Source organism: Xenopus tropicalis, chromosome 2 (genome assembly GCF_000004195.4).
Source record: "Xenopus tropicalis strain Nigerian chromosome 2, UCB_Xtro_10.0, whole genome shotgun sequence".
NCBI classification, from domain to species: domain Eukaryota; kingdom Metazoa; phylum Chordata; class Amphibia; order Anura; family Pipidae; genus Xenopus; species Xenopus tropicalis.
This window is the reverse complement of record NC_030678.2, coordinates 73,936,041-73,956,936: the sequence shown is the minus strand read 5'-3', so window position 1 is coordinate 73,956,936 and position 20,896 is coordinate 73,936,041. Positions and strand designations below refer to the sequence as shown.

Genomic DNA, 20,896 nt, shown 5'->3' with positions numbered 1-20,896 from the left:
GGTCCAAAAAAATGGTACAGTCCCACCCTTCCCTCCAATAAAATGGTACATTCCGACCCCCCCCAAAAAATGGTACGATCCAACCCCCCCGTACAAAAAATTGGTATGGTCCGACCCCCCCCCCTCCAAAAAATATGGTACGGTCCGACCCCCTCCTCAAATTAAATGGTACATTCCGACCCCCCCCCCAAAAAAAATGGTACGGTCCGACCCCCCCCCCCCTCCAAAAAAATGGTACGGTCCGACCCCTCCTCAAATAAAATGGTACATTCCGACCCCCCCCCCCAAAATGGTACGGTTCGACCCCCCCTCCAAAAAATATGGTACGGTCCGACCCCCTCCTCAAATAAAATGGTACATTCTGCCCCCCCAAAAAAATGGTACGGCCCGACCCCCCCTCGAAAAAAAATGGTACGGTCCGACCCCCCCTCCAAAAATATGGTACGGTCCGACCCCCTCCTCAAATAAAATGGTACATTCCGACCCCCCCCCCAAAAAAAATGGTACGGCCCGACCCCCCCTCCAAAAAATGGTACGGTCCGACCCCCCCCCCTCGAAAAAAAAATGGTACATTCCGACCCCCCCCCCCCAAAAAAATGGTACGGTCCGACCCCCCTCCAAAAAATGGTACGGTCCGACCCCCCTTAAATAAAATGGTACATTCCGACCCCCCCCCCAAAATGGTACGGTTCGACCCCCCCTCCAAAAAATATGGTACGGTCCGACCCCCTCCTCAAATAAAATGGTACATTCCGCCCCCCCCAAAAAATGGTACGGCCCGACCCCCCCTCGAAAAAATGGTACGGTCCGACCCCCCCTCCAAAAAATATGGTACGGTCCGACCCCCTCCTCAAATAAAATGGTACATTCTGACCCCCCCCAAAAAAAATGGTACGGCCCGACCCCCCCCCCCCCCCCAAATAAAAAGGTACGGTCCGACCCCCCCCCCCCCCAAATAAAAAGGTACGGTCCGACCCCCCCCCAAATAAAAAGGTACGGTCCGACCCCCCCCCCCCCCCCCAAATAAAAAGGTACGGTCCGACCCCCCCCCCCCTCCAAAAAATGGTACGGTCCGACCCCCCCCTCGAAAAAAATGGTACATTCCGACCCCCCCAAAAAAAATGGTACGGTCCGACCCCCCTCCAAAAATGGTACGGTCCGACCCCCGTTAAATAAAATGGTACATTCCGACCCCCCCCCCCCCCCCAAAAAATGGTATGGTCCGACCCACCCCTCCAAAAAATATGGTACGGTCCGACCCCCTCCTCAAATAAAATGGTACATTCCGACCCCCCCCCCCCCTCCAAAAAAATGGTACGGTCCGACCCCCCTCAAATAAAATGGTACATTCCGACCCACCCCCCCAAAAATGGTACGGTCCGACCCCCCCCCTCCAAAAAATATGGTACGGTCCGACCCCCTCCTCAAATAAAATGGTACATTCCAAACCCCCCCCAAAAAAAATGGTACGGTCCGACCCCCCCCCCCCTCGAAAAAATGGTACGGTCCGACATCCCTCAAATAAAATGGTACATTCCGACCCCCCCCCAAAAAATAGTACGGTCCGACCCCCTCCAAAAAATATGGTATGGTCCGACCCCCCCTCCAAAAAATATGGTACGGTCCGACCCCCCTCCAAAAAATATGGTACGGTCCGACCCCCTCCTCAAATAAAATGGTACATTCCGACCCCCTCCCAAAAAAAATGGTACGGTCCGACCCCCCCCCCCTCAAAAAAATGGTACGGTCCGACCCCCCCCCCCCTCAAATAAAATGGTACGGTCCGACCCCCCCTCCAAAAAAAATGGTTCGGTCCGACCCCCCCTCAAATAAAATGGTACATTCCGACCCCCCCCCCCCGTAAAAAAAATTGGTACGGTCCGCCCCCCCCTCCAAAAAATATGGTACGGTCCGACCCCCCCTCCAATAAAATGGTACAGTCCAACCCCCCATCCACCAAAATGGTACGGTCCGACCCCCCTTCCCTCCAAAAAAATGGTACGGTCCAAACCCCCCCTCAAATAAAATGGTATAGTCCAACCCCCCCATCCACCAAAATGGTTATAGGGGCTGTCATGAAACAGTATCATTATGTTGGATCAAAAACCCCAACATACTGTTCTTCGACTTTAGCTTATTCTTCCGCTTCTTCTTCTTCTTCTTAGCGCCCCCCCATTTTCTAAACGCTACTCCTCCTACAGTTTTAGGGGTACAACACCCAAACTCCCCACACTTCTTCGCCCTATAGCGGAGCAGGTTGCTTGTGCTTTTCTAAGCGATCCGGCCCCCCGTCTTTTTGTGGCGCCGCTCCGAACCCCCCAATTTTCCCATTGACTTTGACAGGGAAGATTTTCAAACTGCTGCCACACTTACAGCTTTGAAGCTGCACCCCCCAAACTTGAATAACATAATAATGGGGTCACCCCGAATGAAACAGCGACATTTCTTGGATGACCCAAAGTGGGAGGGGCCAACAACAGCCAATCAAATTTCACCTGTTTACTTTAATGGGGAAATTGAAACTGCTGCCAATCTTACAGCTTTGAGGCTACACTCCCCAAACTTGAATCACATAGTCATGGGGTCAGCCTGAATGAAAATATGATGATTGTTGGATGCCCACAAGTGGGCGGAGCTGTGAACAGCCAATCAGATTTTACCTATTGACTTGGTAGAAATCCAACCTGCTGCCAGTCTCACAGTAATGACACCGGGGTCCCCAAACTTTGCAGAGTTAGGCACCAGGTAACTGTGGTTCAAGGTAAGAAAAAGTGGGTGGAGCCACCAACAGCCAATCAGAGTTTACCTATTGACTTTCAATGGGGAAATTCAACCTGCTGCCATTCTCACAGTACTAACACCAGGGTCCCCAAACTTTTCACAGTTGGTCCCTAGGGGACTGCAGTTTTAGTTTTGAAAAGTGGGTGGAGCCACCAACAACGAATCAGATTTCACCTATTGATTTTTATTGGTTTGTTGCCAGGGTGTCCAAACTTTGCATAGTCAGTCACTGGGTGACTACGCATTTAAGGTTTTTTGTATTTTTGTAAGTAGGTGGAGCCACCAACAGCCAATCAGATTTTACCTATTGACTTTACATGGGGAAATTCAACCTGCTGCCATTCTCACAGTATTAACACCAGGGTCCCCAAACTTTTCACACTTGGTCACTAGGGAACTGCAGTTTTAGTTTTGAAAAAGTGGGCGGGGCCACCAACAGCCAATCAGATTTCACCTATTGATTTGGCGGAAATTCAACCTGCTGCCATTCTCACAGAAATAACAGCAGGGTCCCCAAACTTTTTACACTTAGTCATTAGAGGACTGCAGTTTTAGTTTTGAAAAAGTGGGCGGGGCCACCAACAGCCAATCAGATTTCACCTATTGAATTTTATTGGTTTGATGCCATGGTTCGCAAACTTTGCACAGTCAGTCACTGAGTGACTTCATACTCAAGGTTAGAAAAAGTGCCAATCACATTTCTTTCATTGTTTTCAGTGGGAAAATTTTAACTGTTGCCATTCTCAGAAGTTTAATGTCAGGGTCCCCAAATTTTGCACAGTTTGTCACTGGGTGACAAGTTTAGAAAAGTGGGCAGGGCCAACAACAACCAATCAGAATTCACCTATAGACTTCATATGTTTAAATTTAAACTGTTGCCATTCTTTAAATATTAATACTAAGGTCCCCAAACTTTGCAGAGCTAGTCACCAGGTAACTGCGGTTCAGAGAAAAAGTGGATGGAGCCACCAAAAGCCAATCAGATTTTAACTATTGATTTTCAATGGGGAAATTCAACCTGCTGCCATTCTCACAGTATTAATACCAGGGTCACTAAGGGACTGCATTTTTAGGTTTTAAAAGTGGGTGGAGCCACCAACAGCCAACCAGACTTCACCTATTCATTTTTTTTTTGGTTTAAATTTAAAATGCTGCTTTTCTCACACTATTTATGTCAGGGTTCCCAAACTTTGCACAGTCAGTCACTGGCTGACTACATATTCAGGGTTAGAACAAGTGGGAGGAGCCACCAACAGCAAATCCTTTTCCACCCATTAGATTTCATTGGTTTATATTTAAACTGATGCCATTATTTAAATATTAATTCCAGGGTTGTTAAAGTTTCCAGAGTTAGTCACTGGGTATTTGCCGTTCAAAGTTAGGGTGGAGCCACCAACCGCCAATCAGATGTCACTCGTTTACTTTTGGTGGGGAAATTTAAGTTGATGCCATTCAGACACTATTAAAACCAGGGTCCCCAAACTTTGCACAGTGGTTTTTACTATATAACTGTGGTCCAAGGTCAGAGAAAGTGGGCAGAGCCCATTCAGTGACTTCATGTTTTTCAACCCAACATGAAGTTTGTTCTCAAACTTCCCTTTCTAGTTCAGTCTGTTTTATGTCATCTGTAAATGACATAAAAATGGGAAATCCACTTACATGAGCCAGTAAGTCCCTCGAAGTATAAATTCTTGGCATGTGAGCAAAGCCCGGGCCACACGTAACGTTTGATAAACAGCACTTAGAACATTCTGTGAAGACATAAGGATGACAAGCATGAAATTCCAATACCCAAATAAACAACAAAAATAGGCAGTATTTGTATAAGTAGAAAGGGAAGTTTGAGAACAAACTTCATGTTGGTTTGAAAAACATGCAAAGTCACTGGATGAAATCTGATTGGCTCCTCCCAGTTTTTCTTGGACCATAGTCATATAGTAAAAAACACTGTGCAAATTTTGGGGACCCTGGCAACAATGTAAATTTCCACATGAAAGTCAATTAGCAACATCTGACTATTGGTTGCTCTGACTTTTTCTAACCTTGAACTGCAGTTAACCATGAATTGAGTTAACTATTCATGTACCTATGAATATGTGTGCAGTCACATGAAATGCGTTTTTATCTTTAATAAAGCTTTTTTGAAATTGTATCCGCTGTCCTAGAGTCGACGAGTGCATGCTGTTTTGTGCTGGCTATTGAAGCTGAACTGCAGTTAACCAGTGACTAACTATGCAAAGTTTAGAGACCCTGGCATTAATATTTAAATAATGGTAGCAGTTTAAATTTAAACCAGTAAAAGTCAATTGTTGCAAAGGTCAGTCTCCTCCAGCATGACAGGTCTGTCAGTCTGCTGGCTTATGCTACATTGTATCAACAGTCAAAGCCACCAGGGCAGAGAATAGAAAAGGACAGGCAGACACTGCTTTTAATTGCAATTTTATATACAAATAACGAAATAACCATTACAAATTTGTAATGAATGTATAATGCAAAGTTGCTTAAAATTTTGTTTTTTTAATAGGCAAAAAACTATATTTTGGGTTGATGAGGCAGAAGTATAAACTGAAGTTAAAGAACAGTATGTTGGTTTTTAAACCAACATAATTAAAACTTAATAATTAAAAAAGGGGCAGATTTATCAAATGTGACATTATAGTTCACCACAGAAAAAATGTACCTACTTTCTGTTCACAGCACCGGATTTATTGTTTGGGTGCCCCTAGGCCACCTTACGTCACTCCCCACCCTCCATGCATGCACAGAATCTCCTCATGTCCTCCCCACCTACTCACTAAACTCACATTTTGATAAATCTTTACCATAGATTCACAAGTAAAAACAGAAAAGGAAAATATACTTTATCAAAAAATATTTGGGCCCTAGCAAACACTTGTGTATCAAAATCTGTGTCTGACTTGGCTGCCAGGATAAGGGAAACTTTCTAACTCAGCTGTCCAACTGGAGCCAAAACAATTGCTGATACTGATGTTTTTACTGTATACCCTTGGGACATCCTGAGTCACAGCACCAGGCATTTTCTCATACAGAAGTATTTCATGACTTTCAAAATGAACTAATTTGATTACAAATGAAGTACTTTCCCAGTTTTAAGGAATATGATAATTGTGGTGGTGCAATGGAATTTTTTTTTTTACAGAATCTACTATGTGGGTTTTCTCTAGGTACTCTGGTTTCCTCCCACACTCATATAAAAGTTGACTATAGTGTGTAAAAGGGAGTGTAAGCTCAACTGGGGCAGAGATAGATGTAAATGTCATATAATCTCTACAAATCAATGTACAATATATTGACACTACATAAATAAAGGTTTGTCAGGCCTCCTTTATTGCTCTATTTTAGCCTCTTTAAACTGGATGCTTTCATTTATGTTACATGTACCTTTGCAATAGAGCAGTCAGCAACTACATCAACTGAAGGCAGGAATCTTGGAAAGTCATTGGTGGCTGAAAAAGACAACTTAGCAAATTAAAAAAATTAGCCTTTTGCTAATACTATAGTTCACTAATAAAAGTTGAATTAAAATAAATCTTTACAATATTACTCTGAAATTAAAGGGTTATTTGTGTCTAATGAAGAATATAAGTATTTTCAAATACTCTAGACCAGTGCTGTCCAACTTCTGTGGCACAGAGGGCCGGAATTTTTCCGACCTACGTGGTGCAGGGCCGATAATGGAAGCCAGTTTTGACCACTCCCCTTTTTGAAACCGCACCCACTTGAAACCGCACCCACTTGAAACCACATGACCATACCCATATTAATGGTTGTAGTACAGCAAAAACCTGCCATACTCTGCCTTCCCTACCCTGCCTGTGTGTGCCATAATCTGCCTTCCCTACCCTGCCTGTGTGTGCCATACTTTGACTGTGTGTGCCATTCTTGGCTGGTTTGTGCCATACTTGGCCTGTGTGTGCCATACTCTGCCTGCCCTACCCTGCCTGTGTGTACCATACTCTGCCTGCCCTACCCTGCCTGTGTATGGCACACACAGGCAGCATACAGTGACACACAGTAACTATATATTAAAAAACTTTTTAATTGCAGTACCACCTCAGTATATGTTCTTTTTGTAGTGTGCAGGGATTATTTGTGGGTTTCTACTGCTCCAACACACCTTTTAATCCCTGCATTGTTCACCCCCTGTTCATACCTCAGGCTCAGACTGTAATCACCCACATTGTTCACCTGTTCACACCTCAGACTGTATGTACTGCTTGGTCTATGCTGCCAGTGTGTATGGCACACACAGGCAGCATAGGGTAGGCAGATTATGGCACACACAGGCAGCATGGGACAGGGAGGGTATGGCACAAACTGGTAGGGCAGGCAGAGTATGGCACACACAGGCAGCATAGGGAAGGGAGGGAATGGCACACACAGGCAGGGTTGTTCTAGGAGTTTGTCAGCAGTTGGAAATAGCAATTAAATGGTCCCTAAGGTGTTTAATTATGTGCTGGGTTTCTGTGCTATCCACAGGGGAGAGGAGGCATATGGATTTAAGGGTATATCTTAATATGACATAATATAATTCTTTCATATATGAATGATGGTTGATATCCCAGCAGTGAGGACCATGCATTTGGGTTTTTGCTGCACTACCACCATTGTGATAAAATAGGTGTGGTTTGACATGGGTGTGGTTTAAAAAAGGAGAGTGGTCAAAACTGGCTTCCATTAGCGGCCCTCCGCCGTGTATGCTAGAGAAATTCCGTCCCTTGGCACCGCAGAAGTTGGGCAGCACTGCTCTAGACAAATATGTAGTACATAATCACACTAACATGCTACCATTCATTCCAGTTGTGCAGACAGACAGATGTTAACCCAAAACTTACGGTCTTTGTAGGTGGCTTTTACTATGCAATCACTTGTGCTGCTCATGAGTATGAATGGGTGCTGCTCTGTAGTCCCAGTGATGTGCTTCACTTGCAGTGTGGGCATCATGGGATAATGGTGACCCTCATAGAAATACTTTTGATTTTCAAATGCAACCCCAGTTTGTTTGGACACTGCTTCCATGAAGTTTACAACACTACAGGGTGTAAGGAAAGTAGAAACATTTAGAAATCACACAAAAAAAGACACAGAAGTAAAAAAGAAAGGGAGTAATATCTTCCCCAGAGAGAGTCATTGTTACCTTCTATATTTCTATTTTACTTTCCAAGGCAGTGACAAGAGAATACTTATGTGCAATTACATCTATTTAAAAACAGAATCTAACTTGTATTCTCATTTAAATATAACATTTTAGTAAAGCAATACTACATTGCATGTCACAAGCAGCAACACAAGGTGCTCATGCATTTAAGTGCAAGATTAGGATTACAAAGTGATAGCGGATTTATGTATACATTTATATTAGATCTACTGGGGGAATATAGTAATGGGTACTAGCAAAAGGAGTATTTAACTTTTAGCATGATGAAAGAAGTGATATGGTGAGTAAATCTGCAAATGGATTTATTTATTTTGCTGTTATTTTTTCAACTATTTACTCTTTCTAGCCTACAATTTAAAAGGCATAATAATACCAAGGCTAGATTTTTATTGTTGTTAATCTCTGCCATTCAACACAATGCCAGGTTGATGAGAAAATGAGATTTAAAGGAGAAGGAATTTTATTGCCAATAGATCAGTCACAGTAGTGCAAGCTAGAATGCTTTTTTTATTCTGCCAAAAGCTTTACCATACCTGATTAAGCAGGCCTAGAAGCTCTCTGTTTGTTTAAGATAGCAGGAGCCATTTTAGCTTGGTCTGACTTCACTTCCAGGCACAAAATTACAGCAGACAGGAGAGGGTGAGAGAGCAAAAAGGCAGGGGGAGAGAGGAGCAAACTGAGCAGGCTTGCCATGCCCTGAAGGATTTTTCCGAGAGAAGGAAGTCGAACCCAGAAGAAAATGCATGCAGAATAGAAGGAAAGAAATATGGTGTTTCTTTTCACTGAGGAGCAGTTCTGTAAGTAATTAAGGCTGTATTTACATAGACCTTTCTGATAAAGCTTACTTAGTTTTTACCTTTCCTTCTCCTTTAAGCAACCAGATAACTGTGTAAATTCCAAAGTAGAGAGCTGCAGCACACAATGGTAAATGGTCCCAAAACTTCCAAAAGGAAGCTCTTATATTCTAATATTAAATCTTTGGCTGTGTGTTTGGAGGCTCTCTCTATCAGGGGTGGACTACTTACCTGCTACAAGCAAGGACATAGACCATGTGCATAGTGGCATGGGGCAGTGAAAACACATGAACAACAATCCGCTCTAATATATTGTTGGTTTCGGAAAAGAATTTGTCAAAACCCCAGCACTTTTCTTGATCAGCTTCAAGAATATTGGGAAGTATATTTTCCAGGTGGACCTTTAAGCCCCTGTGGAGAAAGGTAGAAAGGAATAATATCACAGGGGTACTTTTATGTAGTGCATTACCAACTGAACATCATTTAATTTAATGTATAAAACTAAAGAGTGTTTATTATAATAGAATGCATGGTGCACTAGTTATTAGCAACAAACTTGTTGTATTATGGCAAGGCCCTCAAACAAGGAAAAGCAAAGAAGTATCCAAGAGAAGAGACAGAAAAAAAACATAATTCAGTTTGTCATGAGCCAGAAAATCAGATGGAAGTTACTACTTACACAGATAGGCGGCAGCTGATAGGCAGCTCATAAATCCATTCGATTGGTCCCTTCTCCTTCCTCTGTACACCTGCAATAGCTCTTGGTGGTTTTTCTGTAATTATCTTGTGCCTGTTAAATCATAAGTGCGATATTCATTTGGCTAATTAATTATCCCATGTTAAGCTTGTTAATACTCATTTCTACATGCATGATGAATTTACCGATAAAGCACTGCGCAAAGAATACTTTTAAAACAAGCAAAAATGTGCTTTGATATATACAGATGCATAAATCAAGGGTAACTAACTGCTAAGTGCCACCTGGGGTGCGGTTCTCACATTGCCTCATGGCAGGAGCGGCCCTAGTTAAGTGATAGTCAGAGGACAGGACATCTACATGCCTCCCTTGTTCCTCACAAATATAGCAATGTTACAGTTTTTTTGGCACTTTGGGCCCTTCCCTGCAGGCAGTAAATGTTCCCCAAATTCTTTATTTACTTGAAATTACACTAATTTGTATTTCACAACTCAAACTAAAATCACATTCCATTATAACACTGAGAACCTACACTGAGAATGTATTTCAAGCAGCATCATTAATATGATGTATTACAGCTGCAGCCCAGTGCCGTGCTGAACCAAATATTTAACTACCCTATGTCTATGTGCATGTCTGTCATGTCATGTTCTGTCAAGTTCATGTGCTCACTTAACAAGAATTTTTTTATATGGCAGTATTTAGAAATGTTCAGCCTATTTATAATTTCCTTTTTTATCCCTGATATTCCTTTTCAAGCTACTATACTACCAATTAACCGAACCCTCTCACATTATCTCTTTGTTCCGGCGGGGGCCACCGTAGGGGATGAATGGGAGGCTGCCACAGGCTGCATGGTAAAAAGTTACTCCAATACTCCACAAATCAACGGTGACGCCATAAGCCTTCTGTTGGGGTTTCTTTAGGACAGCTCTCTCGTAGATATCTGGATGCTGAATGAGAAAACAAGATTAACTACCAACACATAAAATACAGTTTATTAAATCTTTAAAATTTTAATATTTGCTAATTATTTCTGTACATAATAGCATATGTACATAGCATTTGCTATTCCCAAAGCTGCCACTTTTTAATAGACACCGTTAACACAATTAAACAGCAATCAGCTGTTATCTTTAACCAGTCACCTGCAAGGCAAATAATGAAATCAAATCTTTGATTGGTTGCTAGATGTAGCTATCATATCACACTGGGGACCTATCAGCTGTGGACCACATGTATGCCGATGGAATATATGCACAATGACATCAGTTAGGTAGGCATACCGACAGTTTCTGTTTAGAATATATGGCAACTTGCATGAGACTGGAACATATTTTTCAACATAACCTAACACACTGCCGAGGCAATGTGACTGGCATTTATATAAAACAATAATTTAGTTAATATATTTCAATGGAAAATAGAAAATACAGCACCAGTCAAACTATAACATGTTATAGAATGTCCTATTCTTAGCAACTTTTCAACTGGTCTTCATTTTATATTTTTTGAATTTGTTTTCTTCTTCTAACACTTTCCAGATGAGGGTCAAATGATGCTTAGAATAGGTGCATCTATAACATACTAATCAATAATAAAAAGGTGAGTATCCCCTTTTAAAGATAACTTAAATCAAACTTCATGAACTCCATATGTGTAAAACAATTATGCCTACCAAGTACTCCTCTGTCCCATAAATAGATAAGAACTTCTCGTCATCATCAAGCTCTCGGGCAGCACCAAAGTCCGTCAGTTTGTAGATGCTCCGCCCATCCTCTCCAATCAGGCGCATGATGTTCCCAGGTTTGATATCTCTGTGCACAATACCGTTTTGGCGCAGATGGTTCATTCCTGCAACTAGAAGCACAACATGCATACAAGGGATCATCCACTGACACTCACTGGTTTACCTCAGAACAATTTTATGTGTTACAGAATACAACTTAGATGCATACCTAAATTACTCTGATTTATGTTGTTGTCAATTTAAAGAGATGCTATCACTTTTTAATATTGTAAGTGCTATTTTATTCTTCATTTAACATATCCAGAAAGTATATATTTAGATATTTGTATTATATGTTTGTTTGTTTGTTTAAACATAGCAGGCTATGCCTGTTTTCTGCACTTTCCTTGCTAGGTCATAATGCAACCTTAATTCCCAGCACTCTGCTACAAGAAATGGCCAATGAATGCACTGTATTTGCCATAAACCTTGGAAGTCTATGGGAGGAATGTAATAAAATGCACAAAGTTTGCCCTGGTGCAGTAACCCACAACAGCCAATAAGATGTTTGCTGTAAAACAAGTCATACGTAAATAAGTGAGTTGCCCAGCCCTAGCAAACTTTGCACTTTTATTTCATCACCCCCTATGGAGGAACTCTGCTACAAATATTGTTGTTTATCGAGAGGGAAGTGCTAACAATAAATAAGTGAAGAAGTAATATTGTCAGTTTAATAATATCTTATAATATAAAGCTTAATTGACAAAATTATGAATTGTTAAATTATAGTTATGTATTATATATACACCACTAGAAATCATGCATTCAAGATGCAAAATATACCATCACACTTCTCCCTTTTAAAGGCAATGGAATAAATAGGAGGCAAATACAAGATTCTTCTACTTCATTATACATTTTTTACAGAGACTAAGGGGGGCATTTACCAACATTGTCACAAAACTGTGACAATTTCAAATAAATGGCATGTCTACTTTTACTATTGGGATTTGCTTCCGATTTTTTCAGTTTTTCAGATTTTTGATGCTGGCTTTAGTGCACATGCTTTTTCAGTTCAGATTATTTGATAAATGTCTGATGTTCCCAGAAATTTGTTTATTCGTAGTTTCAAAAAAACTACTAGTAAGAAAAATTCAAGGTTTCGTAAATCTGCCTCTATGACCGGGGATGACTTTGACATAGTTGGCCAGTTTGAAGTATATTGCAATATATGGACAAACAAACCCTGTTTTGATTAAAGGGGAGGGCACTTCTTAGTAGCGTAATGCAAAGAATGTCTTAATGTCCAATATATATTGATAATGGGTAAGTGCAGAGACCTCTTTTTTTTGTCTGTATGAATTTTGTGGTCACAGTCATTGCTCCCCTACATAAAGGTTTAAATTTAGTGGTGAACACTAGGTTCTCTTTTTTGCTATAGTTTACACTGCCGTGTCTGTTAATGTGTGCTAGTAACTATTTTGAGAGATCCAATCCAATTACAAACAGTAATACACATTTCTTATAACCACAGTAAGAGGAAATTTATACCATATAACTTATAACATATAACTATGGAACATGTTAGCATTTGGTCTCTCACAGTGTCTCACCAACACACTGCAACACAATGAGGAACTCTGCCTCAGACAGGCCATAGGCATTTTCTGGATCCTCAAGTACAGAAAGCAAACTGCCACTGGAACAGTACTCCATAACAAGAACCTTCTGCTTACTGTTGCCCTAGGAGAGAAATATAACATTGTTAGGATCACGGAGCAGGTAAAATAAGAAGGGAAGTAAGACTTGCACTGTACATACTAAAGTAGGCTTTGTGGAAACCACAAGCACACAAAAACATGTGCTAGAACGTTTGAATAAACAGAAATGCCCCATAGCACTAGCATTAAGGTGGCCCCACACGTTGAGATCCATTAAGAGCGAGCGGATCTTCTCCCGATATCCCCACCTACAGGGGGCAATATCGGGTGAATTTAGGCTAATTCGGTCGTTTGGCCCTGGGGCCAAACAATCAAATTAGAACGCCGGTAATAGGCGCTGTCTATTCAGGAATCGCATCAACGAGCCAATGCGGTTTCCGATCCGACTACATTTTTTTAACCTGCCTGATCGATATCTGGCCGATTTCAGGCCAGATGTCAGTCGGGCAGGCTCGTCGTTTGTGTCCCTTCACAGACCAATAAGCTGCCGAATCAGTCAAAGGGACCAATATTGGCAGCTACAATCGGCCCATGTATGGCCACCTTTACAGTGATACAATGAGTGCCAGACAGTCTTATACTATTTGTGCCTGAGTCATAGAGCTGGGACAGGCAATATATGATTGACAGCTAAGATTTTTAAATATCTTTTATGACAGGTATGGATGGTTTAATAAAAAAAAAATTGAAAGGGACTTTTATTATACAGCTGGTTGACAGATCCCCTTTAAAGGAGTTCATATGACAAAACTACTGTATACAGGCACTAATTTTGACCAAATAGGAAAAGTTTTTCAGTGACTTACAGTCTCCTCCACAGCGAAGAGCTTGACTATATTGACATGGTTGAGCTTTCTCAGCATCTCAAATTCTCTCATCTGCACTTCCAGAGGCCGCAAGTAGCTGAGGTTATTAAACACCTTTACAGCCACTTCTTCTCCAGATTTCTGTAAAAACAGTTTTATAGCAATTATAAGGACCAGTCACATCTAGACCAGCAGCTCAGGAACTTCTAAACTGAAAAACAAGTAAATGCTCTTTACTGCTGCTCTTAAACTGCTCCTACTTCTAGTTAGGGTATTCTGTTGATGTGTAAAGGTAAAGAATACTTTGACACCCATTTTGACACAAGCTTATTCAGTTGGGCTTATATAGAAAAGGTACATAAACACTATCTGAACTTCCAAAAACACATACTTTATATACTCGAGTATAAGCCTAGTTTTTCAGCACCCAAAATGTGCTGAAAAAGTCACCCTCGGCTTATACTTGAGTCGGGTGCCATGGGTCCCTCCAAACTAGCACCCTCTCTCCTTTGTGTGCAAATTAGGCCACCCACAACCAGACCCTCCAGTGCCCTGGCCCGCTCCCAAATTCATCTTCATCTACCATCCTCACTTATCCCATTCTGCACTAGACATTGCACTTTATATTCTATATAAACTATATATAGTTTTGAAGGATTTTAAATCTTTGTGTTTTAGCTTGGTTGTTAATTGAGCTAAGGGGGTAGTACTCTTAAGGTATCATTGTTGGTACCATATTGTTTTTGTTGACCCTCTTCTCCACTTACAGAGCTAGTTTACTGTTTTTCTTTTAAATAAATATTTAAAACCATATACCCCACTGATGCCTCAATTAATGTAATTTTATTGGTATTTATTTTGATTATTGAAACTTAGCAGTAGCGGCTGCATTTCCCACCCTAGGCTTATACTCGAGTCAATAAGTTTTTCCAGTTTTCTTAGGTAAAATTAGGTACCTCGGCTTATGTTCGGATCGGCTTATACTCAAGTATATACGGTAATAATATATTTTTTTTTATAAAGGCATATTATATGGATTTATTAAGCAAGATATCACTAGATGGATGTAAAACAAAAAAACTACATTATCATATGATCCATTGTATCTGTGTACCCACTTGTGTGTTTAATAAACAGGTGCACTAGAGCTTTACATACAGAATTTCAGAATTTACACATTAGAGGAATCACATATATTTCTCAGCAAAATGCCAGAACCTAATTCAACTATGCAACATATTCATTATATTAATAATTAATATATTAACTGTATATATATATTTTCACATATCTGTCTGTCTATCTATCTATTAGATAGATATTTATAGTTCCCACAGGGATAGCACACCACACAAACGGAGTTAAAGCCTCGGTGCTATGGTCAAAAGAAAATATACAAACTGTAGGTGCAGTAATACCCAGCACTAAAAGGACTTTTCAATAAGTAATCAGCAAAGAAAAGGTTAACAAAAAGTAGCCTTACATGGTTTTTTATTAATCCAACGTTTCAGTTCCTTACAGGAACTTTCGTCAGGGAGAACAGCACAGTATGGGGCGTATTTATTATGCTGTGTAAAACTAATTCGCCGAAAAAACGGAGCAAAAAGCTGTGTAAAATAAATGGAAAAGATCGCCGTCTGAACGCCGGATATTACGCCATTATTTTCCATAAGTTCCGGTGGAAGAAAAAACGCATAAAAGGTATAAAGTGGCGCCAAAATGCATTGCTAGGCAACCATAAACACATATGGTTTACTGTGGGAAAAGTGAAAACACGAAAAGAAACAAAGCAAAGGAGAAAACCAAGTAAAAACATAGGTAGGGAGATAAAGAATTTTAACACTGACAACTGCGTGGAGTACACTATAAGGACCCGATCCGCCCTAGAACCCCATTGCGTCTAACCTGCCTGCAGATCCTCACAAATGAATGGCCCCAAAATGGAGAAGAAGTATAGGCAGAGATCCCGTAGCCCTAGGTACCTTATGCTCCCCTGTGCCAGACTTGTCAATGAACATAGCTACAATCTGGTCCGAACGCAGGAGTGCACATTAGCTGGAGTGTTGCCATGGTAACCAGGGAACACAAGTGGTCGTTGCATCCTTCCGTGCTCTGATTCCTGACACTACGCTACATGTTAACATGGTTGTAGCCACCCGGGGGATGCCATGGGCCAATTTATAATCGGTCCACAGCTCCCCAGAGCAAGGCTGCATACAATATTGTAGTGTTCTGCCGGTTTGATGGACCAATATTGAAACAGTGGAGTATGGTACATATTAGGGGGCCACCCCCCACGGGGTGGATGGTACTTATCTCAGAGCATGTGGAAATAAAAATTGCCAAATAAACATAAACTCAGGGTACGCCTGCTACACTGTTATCGTGCCACCCTGCTAATGGCACCTCAGGCAGGTAGTGGGGCTGAAAGTGGGGATACTGAGTCCAGTGACTCCATTTGCGAGTCGGTGTTTGTGCACATATAGCTAGAGTAGCTGGCTGGAGAAGGGAAAAGAAACAAAAGTATACAAGACATAAAGCTAGAGAGATATTCATGTTGCAAATCATAACGAGAAACAGAAAGGTTTCTTGAGACTGCTGGAAGAGACATGCAGGGGTCATATCCAGTTACGTAAAACATCCCAATGGTAACATTTCATTCAAGCCCTGAGGGGCCACACAATCCAGTGCATGAATCCATCTGGACTCTCTGCGCAATAGGGCCAAGCAGGGGTAATTGTTGTTCGATTACCATACACTTGAAAGTGGGAAGAGGGTGCCGTTGCTGGGCAAAATGCCTAGCAACCGGTTAAATCGATGTTCCATCCTTGAGGGCTTTACTGATAGCTGAGTGGTGGTTGCCAATCCTTTCCTTCAGCATATTAACCGTCTTGCCCACATAATACAATCCTCATGGGCATGTAATGATATAGATGACATAACTGGAGGTGGTTGATCTTGATTCTTTTGCCCGTATGGGGATGAGGGAAGTCTGGACCCGAAAGAAGGCATCGGCATGTTACGCAATCTGGGCATATGTAGCATCCCAGCTTTTTTTGTGATGAAAGCCAGTCAGATGGGTTCCATTTAAGATCTTTAAAATCTGTTTTCACGAGAAGATCTCTCAGGCTATTTCCCCTCCTGTACCCAATCAAAGGTTTCTTGGACAGGTAAAGCGACAGGGACTCATCTTGGTTAATCATAGGCCAATGTTTGTAAATACTTTTGGAAAGCTGTGAGGATGCTGCAGTGAAGGTGGTGATAAAGATTAATGGCGGTTCTTTCTTATCTCCTTTGGTTCTTTGTAGAAGCTCATCTTGTGTGTGTTGAAGGGTTTGTTGGAGTTGTTGCTCTTGAATAGTGTCAGAGTATCCTCCTTCTAGAAATCTAGCAAACATGTCTCTCAATTGGTCAACTGCCAGTTCAGGTCTACTGTTATTCCTGATTGTCCGTAGAAACTGGAAGTAAGGGATGCCCTTAATAGTGGCTGGTGGGTTGTTACTGGAGGCATGCAAAATAGAATTGTCAGTGACTTTCCGGAAAAGTCTGGTCCCCAGTCTCCCCAAAAATATTGAGATCAAGAAACTCTGTTGTCAGGGTGATAGTTCAAAGTAAATTTGACAGAGCTGTCCAGGTCATTGAGGTGTTGGTAAAATGAGAGTAAACTGTCAGTCCCCTTTGTCCAGATCATAAACAAATCGTCAATGTAGCGAAAATAGACAAGGATAGAGTCACCAAGTAGGGGCATGATATGTTCAGTTTTAAACTGTAATATGAACAGGTTGCCATATGATGGGGTGAGGGCACTACCCATAGCTGTGCCCGATATCTGTAAGTAAAAGGATTTCTCAAACCGAAAAAAGTTCTTCATCAGTGTCAATTCAAGTAACTGCATCAAAAATTCAATTGGGACCTGCCGTGAAGTGTCAGTCAGAAGTGCTTGTCGGGATGCCCTAATCCCCTTTTCGTGTGGTATAGTATATAGACTTTTGACATCCATAGTTACAAGAATGCAGTCAGACAGGATCTCACCTAGTTCCCTAAGCTTAAGAATCACATGCATAGAGTCTTGTGTGTAAGATGGCATAGACTTAATGAGCGGTTGGAGATAGTAATCAATAAAAGTGGACACTGGTTGGTAAAGGGAGCCCACAGCAGAAATAATGGGTCTCCCAGGAGGGGCTGATAATGACTTGTGTATTTTAGGCAATGTGTAAATGATGGGTGTACGAGGGTAGTCATTGTGCATATATTGAAATGTGTCTTTGTCAATCCAACCTGCATTAAGGGCAACTGTTAGTATAGAATCAAGTTCCCTTTTGAATTTATTGGTGGGGTCACAGGGCAAAGGTCTATATGTATGGACGTCAGCCAGCTGTCCCAAAATCTCTTGTCTATAGTAGGAGTAATCAAGCAGTACAATGGCACCCCCTTTGTCTGCTGGTCGAATAACCAGGGTAACGTCATCTTTAAGTGTTTTAATAGCCTGTCTTTCTGCTAGAGACAGATTGGGAAACAACTTAACCATACCTGAGGCTGTTTTCGTTTCAAGGCTAAGGACTTTACCAAAGGTTTTTATAGCCGTTGGTGTGTTAGGGGGTTTAAAAGTACTACGTGCTTTGAACCAGGGGCGAGAGCCCTGCGGTGAATTCCTAAAATGTTCTTTAAGTCTAAGTTTCCTTTGGAATCTGTATATATCCACCAAAGTATCAAAAGAGTTGGGCTTATTGTTAGGGATAAAGGAAAGGCCTTTGGATAATAGGGATAATTCCCCAGGTGTCAAGGAGTGGTTAAAGACTATACTTTCCTGCCCCTTGGAGGTTTCCTCCTTGGGTTTATACCCCCATCCCGTCTGGTGTACCGTCTTTTTCTCTATCTTTGTCTTTGTCTTTCCACCTGCATTTGCTGCTGTCATGTGGCAGAGTGAGTACAATGTAATTCAAAAGATCGGGCTGTGTTAACTCCTGTGTTCTCCTGCAGTGGGATGCATGAAAAATCCATTGCAGGGAAAGGAGAAAACATGTTAGAGGCCTAACAGTTTAGCAAGGGAAATGAAACTACGTTAAGTAATTATTGTCACAGTCTATGCATGGAAGTACTGATCTCTTGAAGATGTGTCCTTATTGACCCAGCGTATGTTTGGTTTTTTGCAACATATATTTAATAAAACAATATAATGGTTGCTATGATGTTACTAGCTCCACTATTAAATTATTTCTGGATGAGGTCTTAATCTGTAACATAAAATTGTCATGCAACAAATGTAAAAAAAAAAAAAAAAGAAGAACAATCAATTGTATTGCAATTGTATTCATTCTGTACATTGCTGCAAAGCAATCTATCACATTCTCACCTTATTCCGTGCCTTGTACACACTGGCTGTAGCTCCTTGCCCCAGTACATCATCCAGCTCCCATAGGTAATTAGGGGTGCTCTGCATTTTCCAGTGATGTAGTAACTCAAGACCCTATGAGATAAAAATGAGGAAAAGAAATAACTAAATTTTGTTAATAAAATCTGTTTTTATTGGACCCAGTTAGGGCCAATAATCCTGATTCAACCAGATCAGCAGCAATAGGCAGGCAAAGTGTTAGATAGCAGATATAGTAGGACAAGATAGCAACTAGGGTTGCCACCTGACTGGTATTTTACTGGCCTGGCTGAGAAAAATTATGCTTGATGTAAATTTTATTAATAGGGAAGAAAGATAAAAATATTAGAAGGCTGATATTTTTTTCCAGAAAAGTTGGCATCCCTAGTGCAACAATACAAGAAGATGTTTTCCCAGTGTCCCTGGGTTTGGAAGGGAATAATATTTCCTGAACACCTGTAGGGCTTCCAATTGCGCATTCCTGGTCTAGAGGAAAACAAAGAATCTAAAACCAGTTGCCAATTCAGATTCCAAAATGGGAACTAAACTGTGAACCCAAAATGGCTATTGGAAAAGCTTTACTGGAAATTTCATTTTATTCCCCATCTTGAAACAAACTGAAACTAAACCGCACCGGAGTATTACACATAGCTTGATTATATTTATAGAAAAGGAACCTTGAAACATTTTTATGGTGTAACATATACCCTGTAATGAATGCACATTTCAGTCATTTATACAATGGCAGGATTATGTTTGAACTAAGCTCACATCAACATGCAGAAATTGCAGAAAATGCTAGCATTGATAGATGAGATGACAAATCAGTCCTGCATTAATAGTACCTGGAATACACCTAAAGTTTCCTAAAACTTATGAATTGTAAACGTTGAAGAAAAAATGTCAGCTGTTGTTTTTTCACATAAATAACTTCTCTGACTGATATTTTAGCCACCCCTCATAGAAATGGTCATAAGGATGATAATTTGGCATACAATGTGATTTATCATTAAATATACAATTATAACAATTATATTAATCATAAAAATCATATCATAACATAATAATCATATCTTGGAAATAAGACCATTTGAAGAAAGCAATGGTCACCAGACAGCCCATGCATGCAAAAACAGCAGCTGGAATTTTATGGGATGTCATCTGGAAAGATCATACTGCTGTTATGGTAAAACTGCCCTTATTTGTACAGATACTGTTCTATGAAGGGTATTTCCAAGAGCAGAAACAGTTGATATCCATGGCATGATAATCTCTTCCCTGGTTATTTGTTATAACACATACATGAACTGATTATCTTATGAAACCAATTATTTTATAATAAAATTAAGATTTTCATCTGTCCTGAGTTGACAAAAGACACAGTTCTCTGTATATCCTCCTGTATTTACCCTCTAATGCCCAGTCTTCTGATAAAAAATTATATTACAGTATCAAGAAGTTTGGTTCTATTCATAACCTTTTGTTGTCTCAGGTGCAAATGATTATCTCCCCACACCTATTAGTATGGAAAGAAAACTGAGCAAAGTAAGACTGCAAATCAAAGTCACACTGGTCCCATCCTTCATTAGATTATTACTCTTTCTTTCTATTGCAAATTACCATAACTAGTGTATGAATGACTAACCTGTGGTATTATAAAGGTTGATGTCCTCTCACCGGTCTTTTACAGATCTTTAATGTTGGATGAAGCCAGTTATTGTAGTTCAAAAACAGCTGAAGAGTCACAAACTTGCTGCTCACTGGATTAATAGAAAGAATTGTGTATTGTGGCACCAGCAGGAAACAGGAATTACAAAA

The 20,896-nt window shown here is 40.8% G+C and overlaps 1 protein-coding gene across 4 annotated transcripts in view; it reads right to left on the bottom strand.

The window, feature by feature from the left end:
* The window catches only part of ikbke (inhibitor of nuclear factor kappa B kinase subunit epsilon), a 41,965-nt gene that overhangs the window by 19,942 nt on the left and 1,127 nt on the right, over positions 1-20,896 (bottom strand). The window contains exons 2-12 of one of the 4 annotated variants that reach the window (XM_031896876.1): positions 20,724-20,838; positions 19,061-19,174; positions 13,708-13,848; positions 12,784-12,923; positions 11,130-11,311; positions 10,244-10,404; positions 9,434-9,544; positions 8,986-9,165; positions 7,638-7,834; positions 6,184-6,248; positions 4,441-4,532 (exon numbers count right to left, since the gene is read on the bottom strand). In XM_031896876.1, the coding sequence (XP_031752736.1) occupies positions 4,441-4,532; positions 6,184-6,248; positions 7,638-7,834; positions 8,986-9,165; positions 9,434-9,544; positions 10,244-10,404; positions 11,130-11,311; positions 12,784-12,844 (1,049 nt within the window). In that variant the 5' untranslated portion in view covers positions 12,845-12,923; positions 13,708-13,848; positions 19,061-19,174; positions 20,724-20,838. Of the gene's footprint in view, positions 1-4,440; positions 4,533-6,183; positions 6,249-7,637; positions 7,835-8,985; positions 9,166-9,433; positions 9,545-10,243; positions 10,405-11,129; positions 11,312-12,783; positions 12,924-13,707; positions 13,849-19,060; positions 19,177-20,723; positions 20,863-20,896 lie in introns of those variants that run through there. The other 3 variants (XM_031896873.1, XM_031896875.1, XM_031896874.1) reach the window with 3 other exon arrangements.